The sequence below is a fragment of the Caenorhabditis remanei genome, chromosome III (assembly GCF_010183535.1).
Source record: "Caenorhabditis remanei strain PX506 chromosome III, whole genome shotgun sequence".
NCBI lineage: Eukaryota > Metazoa > Nematoda > Chromadorea > Rhabditida > Rhabditidae > Caenorhabditis > Caenorhabditis remanei.
In genome coordinates, this window is record NC_071330.1 from 8,609,540 (window position 1) to 8,634,070 (window position 24,531).

The following is a 24,531-nucleotide window of genomic DNA, read 5'->3' on the forward strand; positions in this document are numbered from 1 at the left end:
GGGTGGAGAGATATTATAAAGTTTGCAAAGCGTTCGGATCGATCATTAGTTTACGAACAAGATGCCATGCGAGTTGAGCAGAATGCTCGATGGAATGAACTGGTTTTGAACGTAGGAGATCAAGAGATGGAAGAAAATAATGAGCACATCGTCGGCATTGGAGACAGCTAACTAGTTGAAGCAGTACACCTGGAATATGCGAGTTTTCCGGAACTTCATCAAATTTTATGGGACAGTGTCTTCTATGAGAATTCGATTTCTTTTCTACTTTCCCGGTTTCAAATTCATTTCTTTTTTGGGATTGAAAATGGTTTTTCGCTATATGTCAACGTTTCAACACCTGATTCGACTTGACACTTCAATCTGCGATCTCCAGTATTCTCATACTATCTACTTCTCTGTTTCCGATAGATTTCACGCCACTGGTTGATTAGGAGAAAGAAAATAAGATGAATTGTGTTTTTCTTTTATAGCAAAAACTCCCTCAATTTCATCTTTCTTCTTTTCCTTACTTCCCTTGTACACACTTTCCGGCAGAACGAAGGAATGCATTAGGAATGCATGCCAAGAGGCAGAAAAAGAAGGGAAAAGGAATGGTGAGAAGCAGAAAGCAGCACCTAAAGATAGAGGAAAGAGCATGAAAAGGAAAAAACGGAGACATAGTTCTTCTTTTGGCACGCGATGGCGTTTTTTAGTCGGTTGCATTTTTTGGAACAAATTACGGCATTTTTTCCAAACAGAAAATAAAGGGTTTTCAAAAAATATGAACCTACCGATAAGTCGGTCACCAATATTCGTGTCCTCCCATTCGTATTCACTACAGTGTTTCTCACATTCGTACAATACCAAGGTCTTCAGGATGTAATTAGTGACTGGAGTACCCGGAAAGTCCATATGAGCATCTCGTAGACACTTCAGAATACTCAAAGTCTTTCGTCGACCTCCAGTCAGAAGCATATTTTCAGCTCCGTGCATTTTCATTGCCCAGGCATCTGCTTCCATTGTGCTCGCCTGTTTATTTGGATTATTCTGATGAGTTATAGCAGTTTCACGGCTTGTCAAGTCGAACCCTTCTGCTTTCGTTTGGTTGGCTAATGCTGCGTTTGGCCAGGGAAGCCCAGCAATCGGCCAGTGACTTGCTGATCTTGGCCAGATTCCATTACATCGAAAAGCACATGTAATCTGAACTGTATACTTGTCATCTATTCGAACTCTCACATCTGTGTTATCTTGAAGAAGTTTGCAGTATTCGCTGAAATCGGTTGGCTTTCCTAAGTTCCAGAAAAAGGTACTAACCTGAATTGTGGAGTTTGAAGAACTTGTGCTACAATATTCTGGAATCGGTGCCGAATTTTTCGAGCTGAGAGATATCCAGATGCAGTGATAAATTCTACCCATAATGACATGGATCGCTTTCGTCCGTCACTCAGTTTTAGAACAGCACATCCCTGGATTGTGCCGTCGTCCACAAAGTTGAAGACACCCATTTGGTTTAGATACAGCACGGCTTCATACTCCGATGGGGAATGAACTACTACCTTCAATTAAGAAAAATAACATAAATGGACCATCTCAAGACCTACCCCGTCTAATCTTCCAGTTGAAGTTTCACTTAGTGTGTTGATGAATCTTGGTTCCTGAGCTTCCACTTCCTTCAGTATATCCTGTACAACTTTTCCGATTCGATGAACAGTTTTTGTCACACGAGCCTTTCGATGTTGCACTTTCTCATTGTAGTAAGTGTTAACCTAAAAGGATAGACACTTCTATCATTTTTTGATATAAACTTACCTGATATACCACATTCTGATTGTGACCGAGCATAATAGATGGATGAAAAATAATACCGAAAAAATATATACGTGTATTCTCCTTTCGATGATGACGGAGATGATGGGTGGCTACAGACGGACGAAAAGAGAGGAGTCCTCAGGCAAAAAGTGGGCGGAGTCAGGAAGAAGTAGAGATGGAGACGTAGATGTGTATACAGATTGTTTCAACCTGGGCACTGGCGCCCACCACAAAGATTCACTGGACAGAGTATAAGATTGAGAGAGATAAAGATAACAAGGTGTGTCAATCATTCCATTCCGCATCTTTCTACCTATCTTTTCGTTCCTTCTCTCATCTCATATCACACGCGTCTTATCATCACCTCCTGGAGGGTCTCTATTGCCGGGAAACGACCCTGACTGAGAAGATGATGATGAGGTAGTTGATAAGTGAAGATAATTATATGATGTGGAAGGCATAGGACTTCTTCGTGGGAACTGAAAAGTTTCCTAGTGAACATTAATTTATGAAGTAACAAATACCTGAAAATGAATGATACAGAAAGGCAGGAAAATGTGAATTTCCGAACGTGAGGATTTTCTTGATTTGATGAATCTGTCGATTCCAGAAATCTTCCCTCTAGTTTCCTCTTCTAACTCTCTTTCATTTGCTTCCTTTTATATGTTACACTATAAATGAATCAATTCGTATCCACAGATACGCTACCAAATATCTCATCTTCAGATGACCTTTTGATTCGCTTACTACACATTACATAGGTTGCATAAGCCGCAAAAAGTTATACCGGAAAAGAGATTGACGAGAAATGATAAGAATCCGCATCTTAGATGGATATGATAGGACCCTTCAGAAGTTGATGAAAAAATACTATGAATTGACCGGAAATCGGTGTATTTCTTTACCCTTATGGAAAAAATTGCAATTCAAAAAAGGAAATTCTTTCGGAAAAGTGTCAAATATCACGCGATCCACACCCACAATTGCCACACATATGTCAACTGAAAACACTGAATATCCCATCAATTCCAAAGAATTTATCCTCTTTACCCACCATAATCGGTGCACTCTTCCGTTCCATTCTTCTCATATGGCCTCTCTACATCATAATTATCTATATGAGTGACCACCCGGTCTCTCTTCTTTTGGGGGCTCAATCATTATTATTATTATTGCTATTAATGGGAAATTTGATTGAAATGAAAAGCCACTGGGTTAGTAAAACGAAACACCCTAATGGTTTTCTATTTGGACAAAATAAAAGGAAACAAGACAAATAAAATTTAAAAACTTCACAATATGCAAAAACTTTTACAGGTTCTTCGCTACTGTGAAGCTCTACATGCCAGATGGAACCTTCAAGAAATCCGTGCTATTTTCCTCAGAAGATATCTTCTTCAGAATACAGCCCTCGAGATGTTTTTGGCTTCAAGAAGTACAGTCATAGCGAAATTCATTCAAAACTATTTTAATTTTCAGCTGCCATTATGTTCGCTTTCGATTCTGAAGAAACTGTGAAAAGAGTAGTTTATCAGTTGCCAAGAGTTGGAGTTGGTGTCAAGTACGGTCTTCCACAATCTAGAAAAACATCACTAATGACTCCTCGTCAATTGTTCAAACATTCGGACATGTGTGTCAAGTGGCAGAAAAGAGAAATCTCGAACTTCGATTATTTGATGTTTTTGAATACTGTAGCTGGACGTACATTCAATGATTTGAGTCAGTACCCCGTTTTCCCGTGGATTCTGACGAACTATACATCAGATACGTTGGATTTGAGTGTTGCTTCGAATTTCAGAGACTTATCGAAAGTATGATTAAGTTATTTTTGAATACAAAGTAAATATGTTGTATTTTCAGCCCATCGGAGCACTGAGTGAAGCCCGGAGAAAGTTTTTCAATGATAGATATACAAGTTGGGATGATGATCAAGTTCCTGCGTTCCACTACGGAACTCATTACTCTACTCCTGCTTTCACTCTCAATTGGCTGTTCAGATTGGTCTGTTTTATTCAAAAAATTCTTGTCTTTTTTCATGTAGTTTTTAAATTATAGGAACCGTTTGCATCAATGTTTATCAATCTTCATGATGGAAAGTTCGATCATCCAGATAGAATCACACATTCAATTAAAGACAGTTGGGATAGATGTCAAAGAGATTCACACGATGTAAAAGAACTCATTCCGGAATTGTTCTATCTTCCTGAAATGTTCCGGAACTCGTCGAAATTCAACTTGGGACGAAGAGCTGATGGAACGCCTGTTGATGATGTTATTCTCCCTCCATGGGCTGAATCTCCGGAACATTTTGTTCTAATGCACAGACAGGCTCTCGAGTCCGACCTAGTCTCCTGCCAACTCAATCAGTGGATTGATCTGATTTTCGGATACAAACAACGTGGTGCTGAAGCTGTACGAGCTACAAACGTTTTTTATCATCTGACTTATGAAGGAACCGTAACACCGAAAATGGCAGAAACGCCAGGACAAATGGCAGCTATCGAGCAACAAATTTTGTCATTTGGCCAGACACCTTCTCAGCTTCTTGCTGAAGCACACCCGCCGAGACATTCCATAATGAGCATGGCACCAACAATGTTCAGAAGACATGATGATGATTTGTGTATGATGATGAAATATATTTCGAATAGTCCAGTTGTTTATCTTGCTGCCAACACTTTCCATCAGCTGCCGCAGCCTACTGTAGTTGGAGTTGCACAAAATTTGGTGTTTTCATTGAACAAATGGGACAACTCCTATAGTTGTAAGTCAACACAAGTTAAACTATTATAATTTCTAACTGATCATTTGTTTTAGATGGTGCTAGTCAACGAAGTGCACTTTCAATGGATCCCTCAAACGCTGAAGGTCAAGTTTCACTTCCATTAACAGCTGATCCTCAGCTGGCTACTGCTGCATCAACAACGCCGATTGCGCGGCGTCATCTAGGAGATGCATTTGATCAGAGACTCACTGTACAATGCTCCAATTTTGTCACAACTACTGACAGCAAATACATATTTGCTTGTGGCTATCCGGATTATAGTTTCAGAATTGTGGACACCGATTCTGGTTTGTGAAGCTATTCTATGAGTCCGAATGTGAATATTTAATTTACAGGTCGAGTTCGACAAGCTGTCTATGGTCATGGAGACGTTGTGACCTGTATTGCTCGTAGCGAAACGAGTCTTTTCAGTGACTGCTATGTAGTTACAGGAAGTATGGACTGTACCGTTGTATTATGGCATTGGAATGGAACGGTATGTTTATTTCTATTACAAGTATTGAAAGAATGTTTTCAGACCGGTTTCATCGCTGGCGAGTATAATCAACCTGGAGAAGTACCATCTCCTCGTTCGATTCTCACTGGACACGAGGCTTCCATATCTTCTCTCTGTGTTTCGGCTGAACATGGCTTGGTTGTCAGTGGATGCGAAGACGGTGTTATTCTTATTCATACAACATCATCTGATCTTCTTCGAAGGATTCGAGGACACGGAATGGTCACTCAATTGTCTATGAGTAGAGAATGTATTCTTCTTGCGTTGTTTGATTCGAAACGAATGGTGACTTATTCCTCGACTGCTAGAAAACTCAACGAAATATTAGTTGATGATAAGTGAGTTGCTTCAATGTTGAGTTCTCCTGAAACCTTCGCATCTATTGCAGAATTGAATGTGTGACAGTTACTCGCGATGGAGAGTTCGCAGTAACGGGAGCAATTAATGGACGAATTACGATTTGGAGAATGTTCCCCCTGACTAAATTGTATACATATCAGGTACACCTTTTTGCTGTTTTGCTAGAAAACCTTTATTTCCAAATATTGCAGCCACTGAACAGTGCGGTTCGATCTGTAGCGGTTGTTGCTTCTCATCGTTTTATTCTTGGTGGTCTCGACTCAGGAGCTATAGTCGTGTTCAATGCGGATTTCAATCGCTGGCACTACGAATACAAACATCGTTATATACAAAACAGCTCAGCAACGAGACCCTCGCAACCATCGCCATCGCCTCAAAAATAACTCAAATTGTATCTAGTGTTATGCTAATTTTTTCAAAGATCGTTTTAAATTTCAATAAGTCGTTGTGATATTACTACTGTGGTTGTGATTCTTATTTCTTCTTGTCCTCTATTGTTATAATGTTAAAAGCAAAAGGTGTGTTTCGATGTTATTGCACTACAGATAATTTATTCATATTTTACTCCTTTCTCTTTTGGTCATTCGATCTTTTTCCCACTTCTGCTCCAAAATCATCGATTTTCGTGTAATGAATAATTTCAGTAATGTTAAATACGCCATCAAAAGTTAATTCCAACCTGGGTTCTTGCCATCGCGTTAATTCACGCTGACTACACTACTTATTTAAAGGAACATAATCAACGGTAAAAGAAGTGGTCTCACCACGATTACAGTATCGCAATTTTCTATGATGCGCGGCTTTCTTCAGCCTTCGAAAGCTTTTTTACTTTTAAAATGAGAATTGATGTTAACTTTCCCATCAAAAATATTTTTTGCAGAACTAAAATTATCTGTGTTTAAAGGAAAATTCATTAAAAATCTATTTCTAAAAATAACATTTAGGTAGAGTGAATTACATGCCCGAATATTTAGGATTTTTTAAACTGAAGGTTAATTTTTTGTTGAAATGTTTGTTTTTTGAGATGTCGTTGAGCCGTTTGTCTTCTCCACAACTCTACTCTCGCGCCTTCATTGTTGCGCGAGGAGCCGCTACTGGACGTACGTTTTTTTTGTTAGAATGCTGTATTAAAACTATTGTTTAAGATGCGACTGCTACATCGGACAACAGTATCAGTTTCTTTGAAAAAATTTCCTACCGGTTCAAGGGTATGTGTGTGAAAGTAAACCGTATTTAAAAATGCACAACAAATTTTAGGAATCCCTCTCCCTACGGAAACTGAAGCTCCAAAGTCAATGTTTGATGCTTGTAACAAAGAATGGTCGGCTCCTGAATTGCTCCCAGCGGTTCCGAAAGAATTCAAAGAGCACCCAGATCGTGATTTGGCCAACTATCCATACCCATCTCGACCAATGTACCCACCGAAATTTCGTCTTTTGATGATGCCTGACTCGTGGTTCACTCCATTCCAGAAAGTTACTGGAACTTCTGGACCGTACCTCTTCTTCGGAGGACTGTTCGCATTCCTTGTCAACAAGGAATTATGGGTTTTCGAGGAGCAAGGTCACATGACTGTTGGTTGGATTATCTTCTATCTGCTTGTCTCCAGAACTGCAGGATGTATGTCATCATTTCGTTTTCTTTCATCGAAGTTTTGTTTTAGATAAAATCGACGCCGGACTATACAAAGACTATCAAGAGCGTGTTGGATTTTTCAAAGGATTGATTCAAGAAGATCTTAAAGAGGCAGTTGATTTCCGCAAAACTTCTGCCAAGCAGACCGATTCTCTCACTGCTCTCAAGGATAATATGCCTACTTCTCTCAAAGAATCTATGCAGTTGCAGTTGGAGGCAGCTTATAGGTAGTGTGTGTCTTATAGCCCATTTCATTCTATGAGAGCAAGAACAGGTAGTTTCCAACATGTATTATTTTGCAGAAAGAATATCCAAACTATTTCGAGCGAGATCAAGCGTCGCATTGATTATCTGAAGGAAACTGAGGAAACAAAGGCCAGATTTGAGCGTGATCAACTTTTGAGACTCATCAATGAGAGTGTGGAGAAGCAAGTTTCGCAAAAGGATTTCCAGGAGAAATTCCTCCAAAACGCCATTCAGCAACTCAAGGGTATTGCCGTCTAAGAATCTCATCTATTTCTAGTGTTTTATTTATTGACTCTTTGAAGCAACATAAAATATGAATATTATAGTAGCAGAGTTCTCTTTCACATAAAGTTTTGATTGTTTTAATTTTACTGAAAGAAAATGGGTTTCGTCCCATTTTATACTCGAGAATTTCATTTGACACAAATCAAATTTGTTTATCTAGTTAGTTTTCAATGGAACAAAGAGATTCGGAAGAACCAGGGAGCAGATCTTCTGAAGACACCGATGATCCACAGAACATGTCGAACGAAAGTGATAGTTCTGAACCACAGGAGGTATTTAAATTGTATAATTCGAAGTAAACTTTCACATTAAGGTTTCGTCACGAGAGCGAGAGCCCCATCCCGGTGTTATGTTAGAGTCGAACACCCGACTGAATATTACGGTTAAAAAGTTGCATGTAAGTTCTAATCTTAGCCATTTTATTCATGGTTTATTGATTAAACTTCAAGGTCTGTGGTGAGTGGAAGTGGCTGCAAGGAGGGGAGGACACGTGTGGAATTTGTCGAATGGAATTTGAATCTGCGTGTAACATCTGCAAGTTCCCAGGAGATGATTGTCCGCTCGTCGTCGGCACTTGCCGGCATGCGTTTCATAGGCATTGCATCGAAAAGTGGATCGCTGCTCCATCGAATCAGCCGAGAGCTCAGTGCCCACTCTGTCGACAAGACTGGCAAGTGGCCGACTAATTTAATGTACTGAACTAATACATTTTAACTATTCGAATTTCAATTGCCTGTAATATGATCCTCACTCTTTTCTATGCCTGACTCTTGACCTGAGAGTTGGAAACTACCAAATTTATTTGTTTTTAGCCCTCTTCATGTTTATAAAGGTGACATTTTAAATTTATTGCACAATTAGAAAAATGTCGGAATTTTACATACTATTCCTTTCAACATGGAACGATGAAGCATAACTTTCACAAGCTTACTTCGGCACCAGGCTTGTTCGGAAAATTTTATGAATTTCGCCGGGAACGCCTTGGAAATCTCAAAAGTGTTATTATCGGGTATACATCACTGGGTTATTGATTGTCAGCCACACTTTGTTTGAATCAAAAAATTCTCCCTTGAGTTATGGTTATTTTTTCCGAAAAAAGTCTGAAAATTTTTTTATAACTTTTTATAAACGCGAATGAAAACGATAAATAAAGTGTGAAAGTGTTCAACTCATTAATATCTACAATTATAGATAACCAACTGATTCTGAGAAATTGAGTGCGCAAAGTTGAACTAGTTTTTTCTGACTTTTTTCCGAATAAGCCCACTTCGGCGGCATTTAATTTTTGGGGTACAACAATTTTAGGGTACAACAGGGTACAACTTTCGTCATTTTAGGGTACGACTTTCATAATTTTAGGGTACAAAACTGAAAGGGTACAACAATTTTAGGGCACAACTATTTTGGGGTACGAACTTCTTATAATTTTAGGGTACAACTGAATTGCTAGTTAGTTAATTTCGCTAACTAGTTAGCGAAATTTTGGAATTTTTTGAAAAATTTGATCCATAGAATCAAAGGGTACAGTGAATCTTACGTTAGGGCACATTGAGGAGCTATGATCATGGGGTTCATCCATAGGGTTATCATAGGCTACATCTAGTCGGAATTTTCTTAAAATTTCAGAAGTCTCAGAGTTTTCACCAATTTTCAAGAAAATCTTCACAGACGGAGTTCAAGGAACATGTTAACTGCTCTAACATAAAAATAACTCCAACAATCATTTCCTAGATGGTCATACTGTAGTCTCTATACAGGGTGCGGCAGAATTACCCGCACAAGCTCTAAGTGCTATATCTAAAAAATGAAAAGTCAGAAAACCATGGGAATCAACAAAAAGTTTATTCATAATCATAACAACAATTATCAACTAATCTTGTTCCATCCGACCTCCTCTTTTTTCGATGACAGCACGAAGACGTCTAGGGTAGGCATCGATGGTTGCACGCAGGTAATCTGGCGACAAAGCGTCCCATTCCTTGACTAGGGTTTTCTTCAGGGCCTCGATACTTGAGTGGGGTTTAGCGTTGACCTTGTTTTGCAAAACCCCCAGATGGAATAGTCCAAAGGATTGAGGTCTGGCGAGGACGGAGGCCATTCGTCCTTCGGTATGAATGCAGGCAAATGGGTTTCACACCACTGTTGCGACAACTTGGCTGTGTGTGCGGGAGCACCGTCTTGTTAGAACTCTCAGTGACGTCCATTGAAGTGCTTCAGAACCCAGGGAAGAAATGTCTTTTCTAAAATCTGCGAAATGTTGACTTTTTGTTGATTTTGACTCCTTGATCAACAAAAAGCAATGGTGACTTGCCATCAGCACACACTGCTCCAAAAACCATCACACTAGCGGGGTGAGAGCCTTGATGAATCGCCTTTCCGTTGGCAAAAGCTTCCTCAGATGTCTCAGCAAGTACTCGATGATTTTGAGGATTGAATTCAGCCTGTACCGTGAACAGCTTCTCGTCAAAGAACACTGTAACCAAGTGTTCACCATTGAGCGTGCGCTGAAGGAGCTTTTTCGATCTTTCGAGCCGTTTCTTGGTTGTAGCTTCCGAGAGAATGGCCGCTTTTCTTTCACGATAACAGATAAGCTTCAGCTTGTCTTTGACAATCCTTCCCAACAAACGCCGACTAATTTTCATACCTTTCGCCATCTTTCTGATGCTCCGATGTGCGATTCTTCCGATTCCCTGGTTCACAGCTTTGATCCGATCTGGAGTGACAACAGTTGCTTTTCTCCCTCTCCCACGTCTATCCAAGAACGTGCCGAGCTTTTTGAAACGAGAAATCAAGTCATACACGGTTTTACTTAGGACTACGAGCCGTTTAATGATGTCAACCGGTAGGACTCCTTCTTTGAAAAGGTTCAAAATGGAAGAGCGATGTCTACTCGGCGGTGCCATTTACCTAAAACAAAACCGATCGATCTGAATTTTGGCAGACTGATAAAAAATAATGTAATTAACAAAAATTTAAATAATACGCGAACCAGAATTGCACCAATCGCCTTGCTTTACGTCGTCAAACTTTTGTGCGGGTAATTCTGCCGCACCCTGTAATTGATTCAAACATTATCTCAATTGGTAAAACTTCTCATTTCATCTCTGGTAACATCTCTGGTAAAACTGGGATCAAATTTTTCAAAAAATTCCAAAATTTCGCTAACTAACTAACAACAAAAATTGAAATTATATTAGTTGTACCCTAAAATTGTATTCAGTTGTACCCTAAAATTATCAGAAGTTTGTACCCCAAAATAGTTGTGCCCTAAAATTTTTGTACCCTTTCAGTTTTGTACCCTAAAATGACGAAAATTTGTACCCTAAAATCAGTTGTACCCTAAAATTGTTGTACCCCAAAAATTAAATGCCAGCAATTGTCAATAATGGCTACTTTTTGTATATAGAGCCACTATGCTTGGAACTTAAATTTAACTTGCTTCATTGATTCATTGTATTCATTATATATTCAGAGCCTTCGTAGTTAAGTTTTCTAAGCTATCTAACTGAAGAGGTTCATTGACGAGATTAAAACTGTTCATGTTCGCCATATCTGCTGTTTTTTGGAGATTCAATTAAGATAAAAAGAGAAACGAGATTTTTATTCTTGCAAAATGAGAAAATTCAGAATGAAGAAGATGTCCGTTTTAAAATTTTAAAGATACTGGAAAAATGTAGGCCCGCCAAAAATAAATTATCATCGAAGAATGGAAAATGAAGTAGTTCTTATGATTCAGTAGCCGACAATAACCTTTTCGCCACCTTCCGGATGCTGGCACCGTCCGCGCATCATTTCGTACACTTGCTGTTTGATCCACGCACGAGTACGACCGATGTATTGCCCGGTTTCCTGAAAAAAAATCGTTCATGAAAAGTTAACATGGAAAATCAATTTACTCGATTGAAGATCATGATCGAAATGTCTGAGAGCTTATCGAGGAACTCGTAAACTTGAGAAACATCGTAGGTGACTGGTCCAGCTGATTTCTTCGACAAAAACTCTTCAAACATCTTGCAAATTGCTAAAAAGAAGTTTATAATAGCTAACTGTATGCGACTTGTTACCGTCCAGAGCATCGGTGAGACTTTCATAATCGGCCCAAGTACGAGAGTCGAGCCGAGGAGACGCTTGAATAAGAAGAACCGTGTGTGAAGAGGTTGAAGAAGACATGACTGAATTAAGATTTAGAAGATAGTTCCAAATCAAAAAAGAAGATATAAAAAAGGATCACTACATGTTCACCCAAAATTCAGAGAAGAGAAAACACGAATTGGCATTCGTTCTTTATTTTTCAGTAGAGGTCACTGTAAAGCAACACATGGATCCGAAATATTTTTGACCTATAAAAACCAGCTTGAGACAGAGATTAAAGTTGAGTATCCGGAGTCTCCTATTCCTTTAAAAAAATTCCACATAATTTCACATAAAAATAGCAATACCATGACATTAAGAGATTGTGTGTTGGGCAGGTTAATTCGGGGTTTTAAAGTTGATGGGGGACCCGTAAAAAGGAAATGAGATTTCAAAGTTAAAGAGTATTTTGCTGGCAGAATTCGGTAGAATCAATCCGAATCTTCATCGTCGTCCGACATTGACTTCTTTTTCTTTGTAGATCTACCCGCTACAGGTTTCGCTGGAGATTTGCTTGTAGTCGAGTTGGAACGTTTGGCGGGTGGAGTCGTCTAGAAGAACATTTTCGAATAAGGTAACTGACAAAATTTTAAACTTACTTCATCGGCTTCAGTGTTTCTTTCTTTTCTCGGCGTGCGTGATGTTTGCGAAGCTGCTCGTTCAACAAGTCGAGGATTTGGAATTTTTATTTCTGAAAATTGGTAATTAAGAAATAAACGCAGTGCAACTTTATGTCGAAAACTCACGGTTCGCTCGAGACTCAGGTCTATTAAAAGTCTGTCTTTCAGTTGCATTGGCTTGTGTTGCAGCTTTTGACTGTGGCCTCGACCCAGAAGTTGTGTCACTGGCTGTATGATTTAATTGCTTCCTCACACGTCCTTCAACACTGACAATCTTTTCGGCCTTCGAAATTTCCGAGGAAGATGGGAAGTTTGGATACTGTTTCTCTTGTGCGGTTATTTCTTTACTTTGGCGACTCATTGTTTCACTGAATTGCTGGGTGATTTCTTCAGGAAGAGTGCACGTAATTTGCCCTAAACTATCCGAAATTCCCTTAGCCATTTCACACACTTTTTGCGGGTCGATAGCAACATTTTGAGTACATCCATCAACTTTATAAATTCCAACTAGACGGTTGGCCAATTCAAACATGTTGTTTCGCAGAGAAATGATGATGAACTGAGCGTTCTCGGTCTTCTGTCGAACGTATTGAGCGATGATTGACACGTTTCGGTAATCCAGAGCAGCATCAATTTCGTCCATTACGTAGAAAGGAGTTGGTCTGTGTCGTCGTGAGCTTATGACAGAAATATGAAACAATTAAGACATACCTAAACATATGAAGAGCAAAAATGAGTGCAAGAGAAGATAGAGTCTTTTCGCCTCCTGACAAAAACTGGATTTGCTTCCAAGCCTTTTTCGCAGGGCGAACCCTGTAACATGATTTTCATTGTCAAAGATTTGGAATAAAACTGACATGAAACTGATTCCTTCTTTGAACGGATCGTCTTTATCGATATACTCCAATTTAGCATCACCTCCATCAGTTAACATCTTGTAAACAGCTACTAAATGTTTTCCGATGAACTCGAAAGCAGACTGAAATATTCTGATTGTAAAACACTGAAGTAATTAAAATTGACGTACATGGAATTCTTCTAGTCTATCTTTCTTGATAGCTTGAAGTTTTTCATTATGCTTTCTATGATCTTCATGAACCATTGCAAACTTGATTACTTGTTCATTGAATTGGTTAACTTTCACAACGTAAGCATCGATGCACGAGAGATCTACTTTAGATTTCATCGTCTCGAGTTGTTGCTCACATGTTTTCAGTTTGAATTGGAGTTCTTCCGCATCACGGTCAGAAATCTCATCCACTTCCGCATCCGTCAAGTACTGAATTTGTACCATCTTATCACCATCGACATCTTCATACGATTCGGTGTTTTTTAACACTTTTTGTCGTAGTTCAAATTCCATAGCATATGCACGATCACTGAGAACACATGCCATATGCTTCTTTTGCTTTTCGTTCTCTTCAGGAGATTGATTCTCATCGACCGGCAACTCATCATCGAATTGCATGGCCAGATCTTCAGGGCGACTCGATTGCGTGAGAAATTGAAATCGTGGAATACGGTTTACTTGAAGACCATCCAACTGAATATTTCAATATTTTTTTTTTAAGTTTTAAAAAATCAGGCTGTATAAAGTCTAAATATCATTTGACAGAATGGAAACTAAACCAACATGACCAACCTTTTTTTGAATTTCCTTCACTTTCATAGTGTCAGCATTCATTTTCTCTTTCAATTCCATGATTACTTCATTACATTTTCTCAACTCTTCTTCTAATTTGGTCTCAGCATCTGACAGTTCTGATTGCTTTTTCATTATATCCTTATACTGAGTTTCCACATCTGTTTTCTTCTTTTCAACCTCTTCAAGAGCCGATTTCTTCCCCTCTAATCCTTCTCCGTCGATAGCTTTTTCCTCCAAGTCGATACACATCTGCTTCTTCTTTTCAATCTCCTTTTCCATCCTAACAATGTTTTCATCACATTTAGCGATGTTTCTTCCAGAATTCGTCACATTCGCGGTTTCCTTCGCCATGTCCTTCTCGAGCTTAGCACGCTTGGTCGAAGCGTCTTTTGCCTCATCACGATGACATTGAACTAGTTCTTTGAAAATTCCATCGAGCTTACTTTGAACTTCGGCTTGACGCTTTCTAGTAATTTCAGCTTCTTCGCTCAGCTCATCTTGTTCTGAAAGTTCAAATACAAAAGAAAGTTATTAAAATAGTGTTTCATACTTTTTTCGAACTCCTCTGCGAGTTTTTTCTTAGCCTCCAATTCCTTTGCGTCTACTTTCACCTTGGATGCTTCCTTCTCTTGATTCTCTACTGCCTTTCTGAGAGATTTTATGTTTTCGCCTTCGGAGTCTACTGTTGCCGTCACAATGGACAACCGTTGTTCGAGTTCGTGGACCTTACGACGAGCCTCAATCAATTGTGCATCAAGCTGAAAACATATTACTATAAACCTTCAAAGTACTGGAATATACACTTTACCTTATGCTCTTGTTCTCGCAACTCATCGGATTTTGTCTGCAGTTGCGCCACCTCTACTGTCAATTCTTTTTCAGCTCTCCTATCTTCCGCTGTGACTTCTTTAGGCTTTTTGTTTTTATCAGTCAAAATAAATCCTTTTAAAGTCTGTCCTCCACCGGTAATGGAACCAGAACTTTGTACCATCGCACCTTGAAGTGTAACGATGTTCACATTTTTACAAGAACTCATTTTGTTCATTTTTAAGGCTTCAGTTGTTGATTCAGCAACGACGGCATTGCGAACTGTCCTATAATAAATGTGCCTGACTTCAGGCTCACACTCGATGAGGTCGAATAAACGAGGCCCGGGATAACGATCTTTTGGAACAGGTGCCATGTCTTCTGCTCTGACTTGTGGTACGCGATCGAGTGATTGAATCGTAGTCCGTGGAAGTTTGTTCTGGAACAATATGAATAGTTTCCATAGTATACCGTAAAACCTGTATTAGAAGGATATGCCCTTCTATTCTTCAAGTTCCCTAATCAGACGCCCTTTAATTTTTCAAATAAAGAATTTCAAGAAAAAGCCGTAATTTTCAAAAAAATTATTATTACAGAATTGGTGAGAAAAAGCAAACATTTTCAATGTTTTAATTCACATATTTGAACAAAGCATGTGTATTTGGTTCATAAAACGAAACATTTGATGTTTTAGTCTAAAAATGCGAAAATTAAAACAAAACTACGAAAATTATGAGTGGTTCTAAATGAGTTCTACAGCTCTTCTATTACAATTCTATTAGATGGACAACTAATTTTTGAATGTTCTTCTGCAAACGTCTTTCTATTAGAGGGGAACTTTTAATACAGGTTTTACAGTAAAAAATACTTTCGAAAAAACCTACCTTGTACAAAAAGTTCATAATTTTCTTAGAGTCATCGGAAGTCCCAGTAATTAGATTGTTGAGAATAGCGCCATAATTTGTACAAATAGCACCCTCATATTTCTTGTCAATCAAACCAAGATCACCAAGACGACCAATGAAGCTCGGAATTCGACCCTCTTGTTTTTCTTTCATCAGCATTTTCACGAGATGGCTACCTCCGGAGCCCGATGAATTCTGCTGACGAAGTACATCTAGACGTTCTTGACATTGGTTTAGCTGCAAAAAAACATGTGATTTTCCCAAGCATACATGTTGTTCAAAAATCCTGTATAGGAAAAATCTAATATTTTACATGGAAGAAATTGAAAAAGTAAAATATTTGCGAGCGAGCTATTGTCGAAATAAAAAAAAGTGATACCCGGTGTTTGCGGACTTAATGCAAAATTATTAAAATTAGCTTTAAGTCCGCAAACACCGGGTATCACTTTTTTATTTCGACAATACCAATAAAGTTAACACAATATAGTGAACTCACGGCTAAGTTCGTTGTTTTGGCCTCTTCCCGGACAGTTGGCAAGCTTGTTTTGAGATTTCTTAGTTTCTCGTTCCATGAGTCTACCTCCGGCCTTAGTTTCTCAATCTCTTCTTTTTCTTTAATGAACTTCTCTTCTGTCGTTTTCAAACGCTCTTTCAGTTGATCAAGTTTTTTTGATCCAGAATTTGCCATCTTGTTCATGTCCTCATATTCATTACGTGCGACAGTAGCCTCACTTCGAGCACTGATAAATGCAGTATTACTTTTGGACCACGCCTCTTGAGCCTTCTTCTGTTCTTCTTTTAGCTTTTCAGCACGTTTTTCGAACTCTTCGAGATTATTATCTGCTGCTGCATTTGCTGTATCCTCAGTCTCGATCAATTGTTCCACCTCTTCTTTCCATTTTGCAAGTTTCTTTTCTGCTTTTTCAGGAACAGAAACAAAAGTTGCTCTTTTTTTCTGTTCTTTATCCTTTTCTGCTTCCGTTTTCGAAATATCTGTCTCGTATCGTTTGATCGTCTCCCTTCTGCGCGTTTCTTCAGCTGACAAATCATCGATTTCTTTAGTCAATTGATCGATTTCCTTTTCAATTTTTAAACGGTCTTTACTCAACTTCTTTTCTTCGTCTTCTGCACTTTTGCTCTCACTTTTGTTTTCATCCAGCTTCGCAGCTATCTCCTTCATCTCTTCTTTCTGTTTATCGAGCTCAGCTTGTTTTGGTGCAGCTCGATCCTTATATTTTTTCCTGAAATGTAAAATCTCAATAAGAAAAATATTTCGTTTATACTTACTTTCTTCTCTGATTGAGCTTCATTTCAATCGTCTTAGCTTCATTTTCTTTATTCAGAAACTCAATCGCAGTTCTGACTTGACCTTCCATAGCAATTTTGCTGTTCCTTGCGTGATCACGAGCGATTCTTTGTTGCGACAAGTCACAATTGAGCCTATTCACTCTTCGCTGAAATTTTTTGACAAAGCGCTCCAGACGATTCGATCCGATAATGTCTTCTAAATATTCGACCATTCCTGTCTCCGATTTAGTAGTTTTCACTGGCTTCATCATAGCAATTTGTTCCACCTCTCCCTAAACAATATTTCGATCAGAAGTGTTTTTGTTTACAAATTACCTGAAGAATCAAAAACCTATTGTGCTCAATATCGATGTCAACGAGACGGAGACGTGCTTCCACTTCGTTCTTCGAAGCAGGTCTACCGTTGATAGCATATGAACTGGAACTATTTCTATAGGCGGTACGAGAGATATCAAACAACGAATCCTTGACAACTTCGTAGTGCCCAGGCTGTAAGCAGATAACCTATTTGACCTCACAAACATTTTAAAATTACCACGTCCACAATTCTCTGGAAATGAATAGTGACAGTACACGAATCGGGCTCTCTTCCAGCACTTTTATGAATTAAGTTGGCCACTTTTGCAGAACGAATTTTGGAGGCTCGAAAACCGAAAACAAATAAAAGTGAGTCGATAAGATTCGATTTTCCTGAACCGTTGGGTCCAATGATGGATGTGAAACTTTTATGAAATGGCCCGATGGAGGCTTTGCCGTAGTAGCTTTTGAAATTGTTAACTTCCACATTTAGAATCATCAGACGATCTTTTTTATTTGGTCTAACAAGAAAATCTGGTCTGGGTGGAATCTCCTGCAAAACAATGCGGTTGAGAAAATAATTCACAGAGAAATACCAATGCAAAAAGATCAGAATCGTCATCTTCTCCTTCGCTCCCGTCGAAAATCGTGTCGGCGGCTCTCTGGATTAAAAATTAATATTTTATATTCTGATGATGTTGTAACAACTTATGAGCCTATTCTGTAGGTAGCAAAAAAGGCAAAAAACTATTTTGCCTTTTAAACAGTTGTTTGTTTTTTTTGCTACCTCCAGAATAGGCCCATTAGTGGCATTTCGCTCACCTTTAACGCTTCTTCTGGATCTAATTCCTTTTCTTTTTCTTGTTTAGAGAATTTCGATGGCTTTGATGACTTTGATGGCTTTTTCTGGGGTTTTCTGGCGGGCTCTTCTTCAAAGTCTGAGCCGGATTCATCCGACTGGGGCGGAGGACCCGTTGACTTTTTAGGAGGCATGAAACCTGAAATTTTCCGATGTGCTGTAACATTTTGCAATAATTACTCGGGAAAAATGTGAGATTCGTGTAACCACAAGCTCGAAAACTTCAAGTTCGATGTTTCTGATCGAGGAATAAAAAGGGAGCGGGCGCCAGAATTCGAACAGTAATTTGGCGCGCTAACTGAGACGCAAAAGAACGTTGACGCGCAACTGCGGAGTAAACGCCACAAATGACGACAGATATCTTGACGCGACACAGGAGAGACCGTACAAATCGGGAATCAAAATCGGGAAGAAAACATATACCTATCAAACCCTGCTTAAATTTATGTTATAGACCGCAAACCCTCGGATACACAAGGAATTTCTCTTTATAAAAAAAGAAATCAAACATCTTGAAAATGACAACTCCAGCAGTGAAACTTATTTTAGTTTACGTAACAGCACCAAGCAGAGATGTTGCTATGAATATGGCCAGGTTTCAACAATTTTTTTGAGATACTATGAAAACTGTTTTTTTTTCAGAATTACCGTCGCTGAATCACTTGTTGCGTGCGCAAATGTAATTCCAGGAGTCACTTCTGTGTGAGGGGGTATCCTGAGAAGCCTCTTTCTTTCAAAAGTATATTTTCAGATATCAATGGCAAGGGAAAATTGAGGAGGACCAAGAGCATGTGGTGGTTATGAAAACAGTGGACAGCAAAGCCGAGGAATTATCACAGGTATACTTCTAAATTCTAGAAAATTTAAAAAGATTTAGCTCTTAAAAAAGTGAAAACTTGAGTTTGCTGATGCGCAACACTGGAAGGAGGTTTTTTGTATAATTTAAATTCCTTTTATAGCGAGTTCGTTCCCTGCACCCAGCTGTAAATCCCTGCTTCGTGACATTGCCAATCGAAAAAGCCACCGCAGACTTTGCCGAATGGATCATCAAATCGACCCAAAGCCATAGTATCTGAATGAACATAAAATTGAAATAAAACTGTTAAATTATTCATTGTTAAGAAGACACGTTTAGCGACAATGATAAAATGGTAAACAATGATATGCTTGAAAGTGCACATAGTGAATATAATTGTAAGTATATGCTACTCGAGTGTACAGGAGAACGTTTCTTTTTTTATAACTGTTGTCTCAACTGAAGAAGGCAAGGCATAAAGTACATCGGAAGCACGATTTTGTAAGAGTGACCCTTAGCCTTGTACGCTCCATCCTCCAACGAGAACATCTGTGTAAAAGATTATGATTTTCATAAGAATTACTCGTTGGTGGTAAAGTGCATTTTGTTTTCTGTAGATTGAAGGATGAAAGTTTTTCGACAGAGTTTTTAAAGCAATAGTCAATTTTTGGCATTCAAATTATGCTACTTATAATCAATTGATTAAGGTTTTTACTTGAGCACTAATATATTTATACCTGAACACTAGCGTAGTGAAAAAACTAACCTTGTTTTCATCGCAGATTCTCTCGATTTCTTTCATACCTGTCGCCTCGTTATATCTATTTTCCCATCCTTTATGGAACTGGCACAAATACTGAAATACGAAGCTGGAGGTATTCTGACAAATAATGATAAGAATCTACGTCGTTGTCGATAATTATTATTATGGTTTTAACTATCGAGCGAATACCTCATTACAGATTTGAAATACATCTCACTAACCTTATGAATTTTCTTGCTCGTTTTCCCTTCGGCAGTAGAATACAAATAGTTATATATTATGGAGACTTCCTTGTCCGAAATTTCGTAAAATCCAATGTAATCAATCAGAATACTGACTTCCACCTGAATCAATACAATAGAATTCTAGAAGCATCACTATTAAATTCCTTACGATTTGATGATCGCTCTGGTTCGAGCACATTAGCATGTTCAAAAGAATTAATTTTGAGCTTTCAGTGATCAATTGGTCAAACGAGATATTAGGATCAACTACACGCCATTTTTCAGGAATCAAACTCTGAAGTAAAAACTTTATATTCTCCTAAGAAATTTACTCACTTCAATCTCGGATTCGAAATTTAGCAGCTCGAATCCGTTTGGCCTTCGAGCACGAAGTAGACGGAGTAGATAGAGGACTTGGGGAAAATTCCGAATTGATGACTCCCACAACGCTCTCGCAAGTCTTTTAGCTTCTCTGCGGGATGAATTAGAACGATCAAAATTGTGAGTAACTTACTTTCTAATTGATACATTGGATATATCCGAGTTTGCGTCTTGAGCAGATTTGAAGAACTCCACGACACGACTTCGTTTCTCTTCTCTTGCCTCATCACCCAACCAAGTCCACATTGGTTTTTTGAACATTCTCGCGGCGTATGAGATAAGATTCTGATTATATGAGATTAACTATTAAACACTGGTAACAACAATATTTACCACAGGAGTTCGATTCTGTGTTCCGTGGATTACTGTATTCGCATCAGCCGCAGTGGTAGAACTGGCGATAAGGTTTGATAGGTTTTGGGATAAGCTCACGATGCCTGGTGTTTCATCCTGATTTCGAGCAGAATAAGAAATTTGAGTGGTGAGGGGAACATGCTGTTGTGTTACTGGTGTGAAGACGAATTTTTCATCTGAAATTACAATACCGGAATATCGTCACCTCTAAAATGGTTTACCGGTTTCCAACGTGCACTTATAGTCTAAGAAGTGAATATTTTCGATTATGGTCGGTAATGACCAAGCTTTATTTGAACGTTGAATTTCGGTGATCTTTTCCTGCAAAGAATCTTTATCATAACTTACTGAATCATCCCACCTCACCTCAAGACTATTTTTAGTAATAGCTCTGAATTTGTTCAGAAACTCTTGTTTTTTCACTTCGGTATACGCCACTTCATAAAATGGAAGAAATCTTAGGAGAACAGCTTGGACTTGAAAATAAATCTTAAAATTATTCTTTCAAGGCTTGGAATGAGTTTCAACGTACCGTTTTCTGTAGTTCAACCACTTCTGCCGGAATACAAACACGCTGATTCTCATAGGAAGCACTACAACTGACAACACTTTGAACTTGTGCAGGTTTTCTTTTCATTAATGGGCGTTGACCCGGTGGCACGTTCATGTAATTACCTTGCATTCTGAAACCAAGAACTTTAGGACCGACATTTTGATTTTTGAAGCTGTTTTCAAAGAAAGTTGTTTTAATTTATGATTAGCACGTGAAAACAGATTTATCGTTGCTATAAAAAAATGAAAATGAGAAAATGCAACAAAGTTAAGATTTCAGCTTGCGTGGCGAGACCTTTAAAGGGGGACACCAGTATTCTAAAAATTGCGTTTTTTGTATATAGATCGACTTAGAATTTTGCGGAAAAGAGAAAAGTCTCTTGGAGCCTAGTCTGAAAATCAGTCTAAAACGAGTTATGAGGCCGCAAAGTGTCAAAAAAAAATTCCCTCGCATAGAATTTTTTCATATTATTTCAACGCGTTGAAATAACGTAAAATTCTCTCGCCGTTCAGGCGAAAAAGTGAATATTGAGAGAACTATCTTTTATCTGTATATTCTACTGTTCAAATGAGGAAGTATCTCCATGATCATGAAGTCTTTGACTGGATTTGACCTAAATAATCAGAGATAACAATAAAAGAGTTCACGGCGTTATTCTCTCAATATTCACTTTTTCGCCTGCACGGCGAGATAATTTTACGTTGAAATATAATGAAAAAATTCCATGCGAGGGATTCTTTTTTGACACTTTGAGACCTCATAACTTGTTGTAGACTGATTTTCGGACCTGGCTCCAAGAGACTTTTCTCTTTTCCGCAAAATTCTAAGTCGATCTATATAAAAATCTCGATTTTTGGAATACCGGTGTCCCCTTTAAAGGGGCTCGCGAAGCAATTCTGAAAATATATTTGGTGTATGGAGTTCAACAAAAGAATGCCGACTGATTAAAAAAACAAACATTAATCGTTCACTTCATTTGTATTATCTGAAACAGAAACAAATGAATGAGAAACGATAGTACCGAGAATTTGATTTATGACAGGCAATAAAGTGTCTTCGTTGGCATGTAGAGAGAACATAAGGTTGGAAAAGAAATTTCAGACATATGATATTTTCAGAGTGCCATTTCCTCGACACGCGGAGCAGGCGCGGCAGCCGGTTGGAGATATTTTTTAAGACGATCAAGAAACACGGGATCAGCGTTGATAACTTCAGCGGTTGCATTATTCTCTGACAGTTTGATGATGCGATGAATAATTTGACGCTTGCGAAGCTCGTGTTCTGGTCCATTCTCCGATTTCTCATCCAATGCCCAGTCAGCAAATCTGCAGTCATTGAGTTTAATATTTAACAGATTACATTCAAAATTAGATTACCCCTGGAACATTATGAACTGCTGTACAACTGTTGGGTATTCGAAGAGTTGTTGCCAGAAGTCATATACACAACTTTTCAACTCTGGGAACGGCTTTCTGATGGTTGCCACGGAAATGTGTGTGAGAGCTTTTCCTCCGAGTCTCTCATACCAAGATCCCGCCAACTTGTCATTTGCTGAAACTGGCTATGCATTTGTATTTTTAGACTTCACCAACCATTCTCGAAAACCAGAGTAACTGCTTGAAGAGTGCGACATTTCATTTCCATCGTTCCCATTGTGCATGCAGCGCCGGCAGATCCAAGAGTATTGTCAAGCTCTTTTGAATCTGATGCGTTTAATTTTAAATACAGTCTTAGACGAACAAATTTATGTAATAGGGAATTCCTATACTCAGATACTGTTATAAACATCTGTTTACTAGATATCTGGGTTCGAAAAGAATTTTTAGATTTTTCATTTCGAAAATGAACTTCCGAAAGTTTCTAGAAATTGTGACTGAAATCTAAAAACCATTTTTGGATGAAAATCTGAATCTGAATGACTGCTGAAACTTTTTAAATCCAAATTTAGTCACCTTTGAACATCTCTTCAAGAGTTTGTTTGGCTTCCATGGAGAAACACAAACTTGCAAAATGATCGAATGCTCCAAGGCGTCCAGTTACACTCAATTGATCGAACATTCTGATCTAAATACCGAAGATTGAAAGAAAACGAATGTACAAATAGTCATACCTCAAGCAATAGACGACGAACAAAATCTGGGAATGACTTGAGAACTTGTGGATATGATCTTGCCATGTAGCAAAGAAATCGAGTCCCATCTATTCAAAATTGCGATAATTTATTGAGCTGAATGGATCAAAACTCTGAACTTACACAAATAAATTTCACCGCTGTCAGGAGATTCTTTCGAATGTTCCATCAAATCATAAATCTTAAATAAACTGTTCTATAAGTTCAAATTGAATGTTCCGAACCTGTTTGACAATATTCAATTTGAAAAGTGTCTCTGCGTTTTGCTTTCCATTCAGTGCAATGTCCACAAAAATGTCGAGAGCATCGAGTTGAGCAAGAACATCACTAGCGTCTAGAACACTTTTCAGAATTTCTTCGTATAGCCAATGAATACAGGACGAATCAGATGAAATGCGAGCACGTTCGGTCGCAATCTGTAACAATACTTTCAGATATATTATTCTACCTTGCATTGAATTTACCGAGTAGATACGGCTTCTGCTGGCAGAGCAGTTCCGTCCGTTCAAATCATTCAGCTGCGATTTGAGATCGTCACAGATATAAGAATTTTCAACAAGATGAGCTAAAACACGTCTAATTTCTTCTCCAGCCACATTATCTGTTACTCGTCGGGCAATCGCTATCCCAACAGCGAGTGAAGAAGACTTCAGAAAAGCGATTGATCCTTCCTTCTCACGAATAGTTCGAACAACATGGCGGAGCACATTTGGATGAGATGTTGGAATAAATTCGAGTAGAACAACCTATAAATTTTAAGAATGAGCTGGAGAAGTTAGAAAATAACGATACCTGATGGTCCACAAGAAGATCTTTCGCAGGAATGTCACCGATTATCAGGCTAATCAACTTGCTCGTACTAAAATCATCAAAATCGGCAGTCTCAGTGTCATCATCAGTTCTGAGAATAGAAAACAGCTTATTTCAGTTTAAATACAATATTTCCTACTCCATTCCTTGATCCGACTCCATCTGTAACTTTGCAAGATTCTCTAGAATCTCCCATCCTTTCTTCGAATTGCGATTCGAAATGTATTCATTTCTCCAGTTCTTAATGTAATTTTATTATTTGAGATATTTCTTCAAAAAATTAGCTTACTTCAATTATTTCCTCGTATTCCTTCATGTTGGTCATCTGTTCGGATTAAAATAAATTATA

At 38.5% G+C, this 24,531-nt stretch overlaps 9 protein-coding genes across 9 annotated transcripts; 4 read left to right on the forward strand and 5 right to left on the reverse strand.

The window, feature by feature from the left end:
* Window positions 1–13: 13 nt before the first annotated feature.
* On the reverse strand, window positions 14–1,824 carry GCK72_010066 (uncharacterized protein; the record flags this gene model as incomplete). Its single annotated transcript, XM_003106021.1, has 5 exons — window positions 14–189; window positions 774–1,252; window positions 1,297–1,538; window positions 1,584–1,748; window positions 1,792–1,824. The coding sequence occupies 5 exons, from the start codon at window positions 1,822–1,824 to the stop codon at window positions 14–16; spliced, it is 1,095 nt and encodes a 364-aa protein (XP_003106069.1).
* Window positions 1,825–3,090: 1,266 nt separating this feature from the next.
* GCK72_010067 (uncharacterized protein) lies at window positions 3,091–5,815 on the forward strand (the record flags this gene model as incomplete). Its single annotated transcript, XM_003105936.2, has 9 exons — window positions 3,091–3,226; window positions 3,271–3,602; window positions 3,652–3,792; window positions 3,847–4,555; window positions 4,609–4,863; window positions 4,912–5,051; window positions 5,094–5,410; window positions 5,461–5,572; window positions 5,624–5,815. 9 exons carry the CDS (start codon window positions 3,091–3,093, stop codon window positions 5,813–5,815), a joined length of 2,334 nt encoding a protein of 777 aa, XP_003105984.2.
* A 641-nt stretch (window positions 5,816–6,456) lies between these two features.
* Window positions 6,457–7,571, forward strand: GCK72_010068 (uncharacterized protein; the record flags this gene model as incomplete). The annotated part of the gene is made up of 5 exons (XM_003106076.2): window positions 6,457–6,532; window positions 6,578–6,640; window positions 6,690–7,052; window positions 7,096–7,294; window positions 7,370–7,571. 5 exons carry the CDS (start codon window positions 6,457–6,459, stop codon window positions 7,569–7,571), a joined length of 903 nt encoding a protein of 300 aa, XP_003106124.2.
* A 376-nt stretch (window positions 7,572–7,947) lies between these two features.
* GCK72_010069 (uncharacterized protein) lies at window positions 7,948–8,284 on the forward strand (the record flags this gene model as incomplete). Its single annotated transcript, XM_003105896.2, has 2 exons — window positions 7,948–7,995; window positions 8,048–8,284. 2 exons carry the CDS (start codon window positions 7,948–7,950, stop codon window positions 8,282–8,284), a joined length of 285 nt encoding a protein of 94 aa, XP_003105944.2.
* A 3,046-nt stretch (window positions 8,285–11,330) lies between these two features.
* On the reverse strand, window positions 11,331–11,768 carry GCK72_010070 (uncharacterized protein; the record flags this gene model as incomplete). The annotated part of the gene is made up of 3 exons (XM_003105889.2): window positions 11,331–11,447; window positions 11,495–11,619; window positions 11,663–11,768. 3 exons carry the CDS (start codon window positions 11,766–11,768, stop codon window positions 11,331–11,333), a joined length of 348 nt encoding a protein of 115 aa, XP_003105937.1.
* A 392-nt stretch (window positions 11,769–12,160) lies between these two features.
* On the reverse strand, window positions 12,161–18,304 carry GCK72_010071 (uncharacterized protein; the record flags this gene model as incomplete). Its single annotated transcript, XM_003106092.2, has 16 exons — window positions 12,161–12,280; window positions 12,329–12,420; window positions 12,476–13,011; window positions 13,061–13,162; window positions 13,207–13,328; window positions 13,377–13,892; window positions 13,992–14,497; window positions 14,545–14,752; window positions 14,803–15,240; window positions 15,686–15,943; window positions 16,203–16,947; window positions 16,994–17,286; window positions 17,330–17,503; window positions 17,550–17,864; window positions 17,908–17,973; window positions 18,134–18,304. The coding sequence occupies 16 exons, from the start codon at window positions 18,302–18,304 to the stop codon at window positions 12,161–12,163; spliced, it is 4,662 nt and encodes a 1,553-aa protein (XP_003106140.2).
* Window positions 18,305–18,688: 384 nt separating this feature from the next.
* On the forward strand, window positions 18,689–19,246 carry GCK72_010072 (uncharacterized protein; the record flags this gene model as incomplete). Its single annotated transcript, XM_053727672.1, has 4 exons — window positions 18,689–18,765; window positions 18,813–18,872; window positions 18,922–19,009; window positions 19,130–19,246. The coding sequence occupies 4 exons, from the start codon at window positions 18,689–18,691 to the stop codon at window positions 19,244–19,246; spliced, it is 342 nt and encodes a 113-aa protein (XP_053587249.1).
* A 161-nt stretch (window positions 19,247–19,407) lies between these two features.
* Window positions 19,408–21,370, reverse strand: GCK72_010073 (uncharacterized protein; the record flags this gene model as incomplete). The annotated part of the gene is made up of 9 exons (XM_053727673.1): window positions 19,408–19,515; window positions 19,733–19,822; window positions 19,951–20,073; window positions 20,290–20,425; window positions 20,468–20,619; window positions 20,668–20,864; window positions 20,910–21,009; window positions 21,055–21,177; window positions 21,221–21,370. 9 exons carry the CDS (start codon window positions 21,368–21,370, stop codon window positions 19,408–19,410), a joined length of 1,179 nt encoding a protein of 392 aa, XP_053587250.1.
* A 985-nt stretch (window positions 21,371–22,355) lies between these two features.
* On the reverse strand, window positions 22,356–24,507 carry GCK72_010074 (uncharacterized protein; the record flags this gene model as incomplete). Its single annotated transcript, XM_053727674.1, has 10 exons — window positions 22,356–22,566; window positions 22,618–22,792; window positions 23,194–23,305; window positions 23,352–23,440; window positions 23,496–23,553; window positions 23,597–23,788; window positions 23,837–24,118; window positions 24,165–24,273; window positions 24,322–24,422; window positions 24,472–24,507. 10 exons carry the CDS (start codon window positions 24,505–24,507, stop codon window positions 22,356–22,358), a joined length of 1,365 nt encoding a protein of 454 aa, XP_053587251.1.
* Window positions 24,508–24,531: the final 24 nt, after the last annotated feature.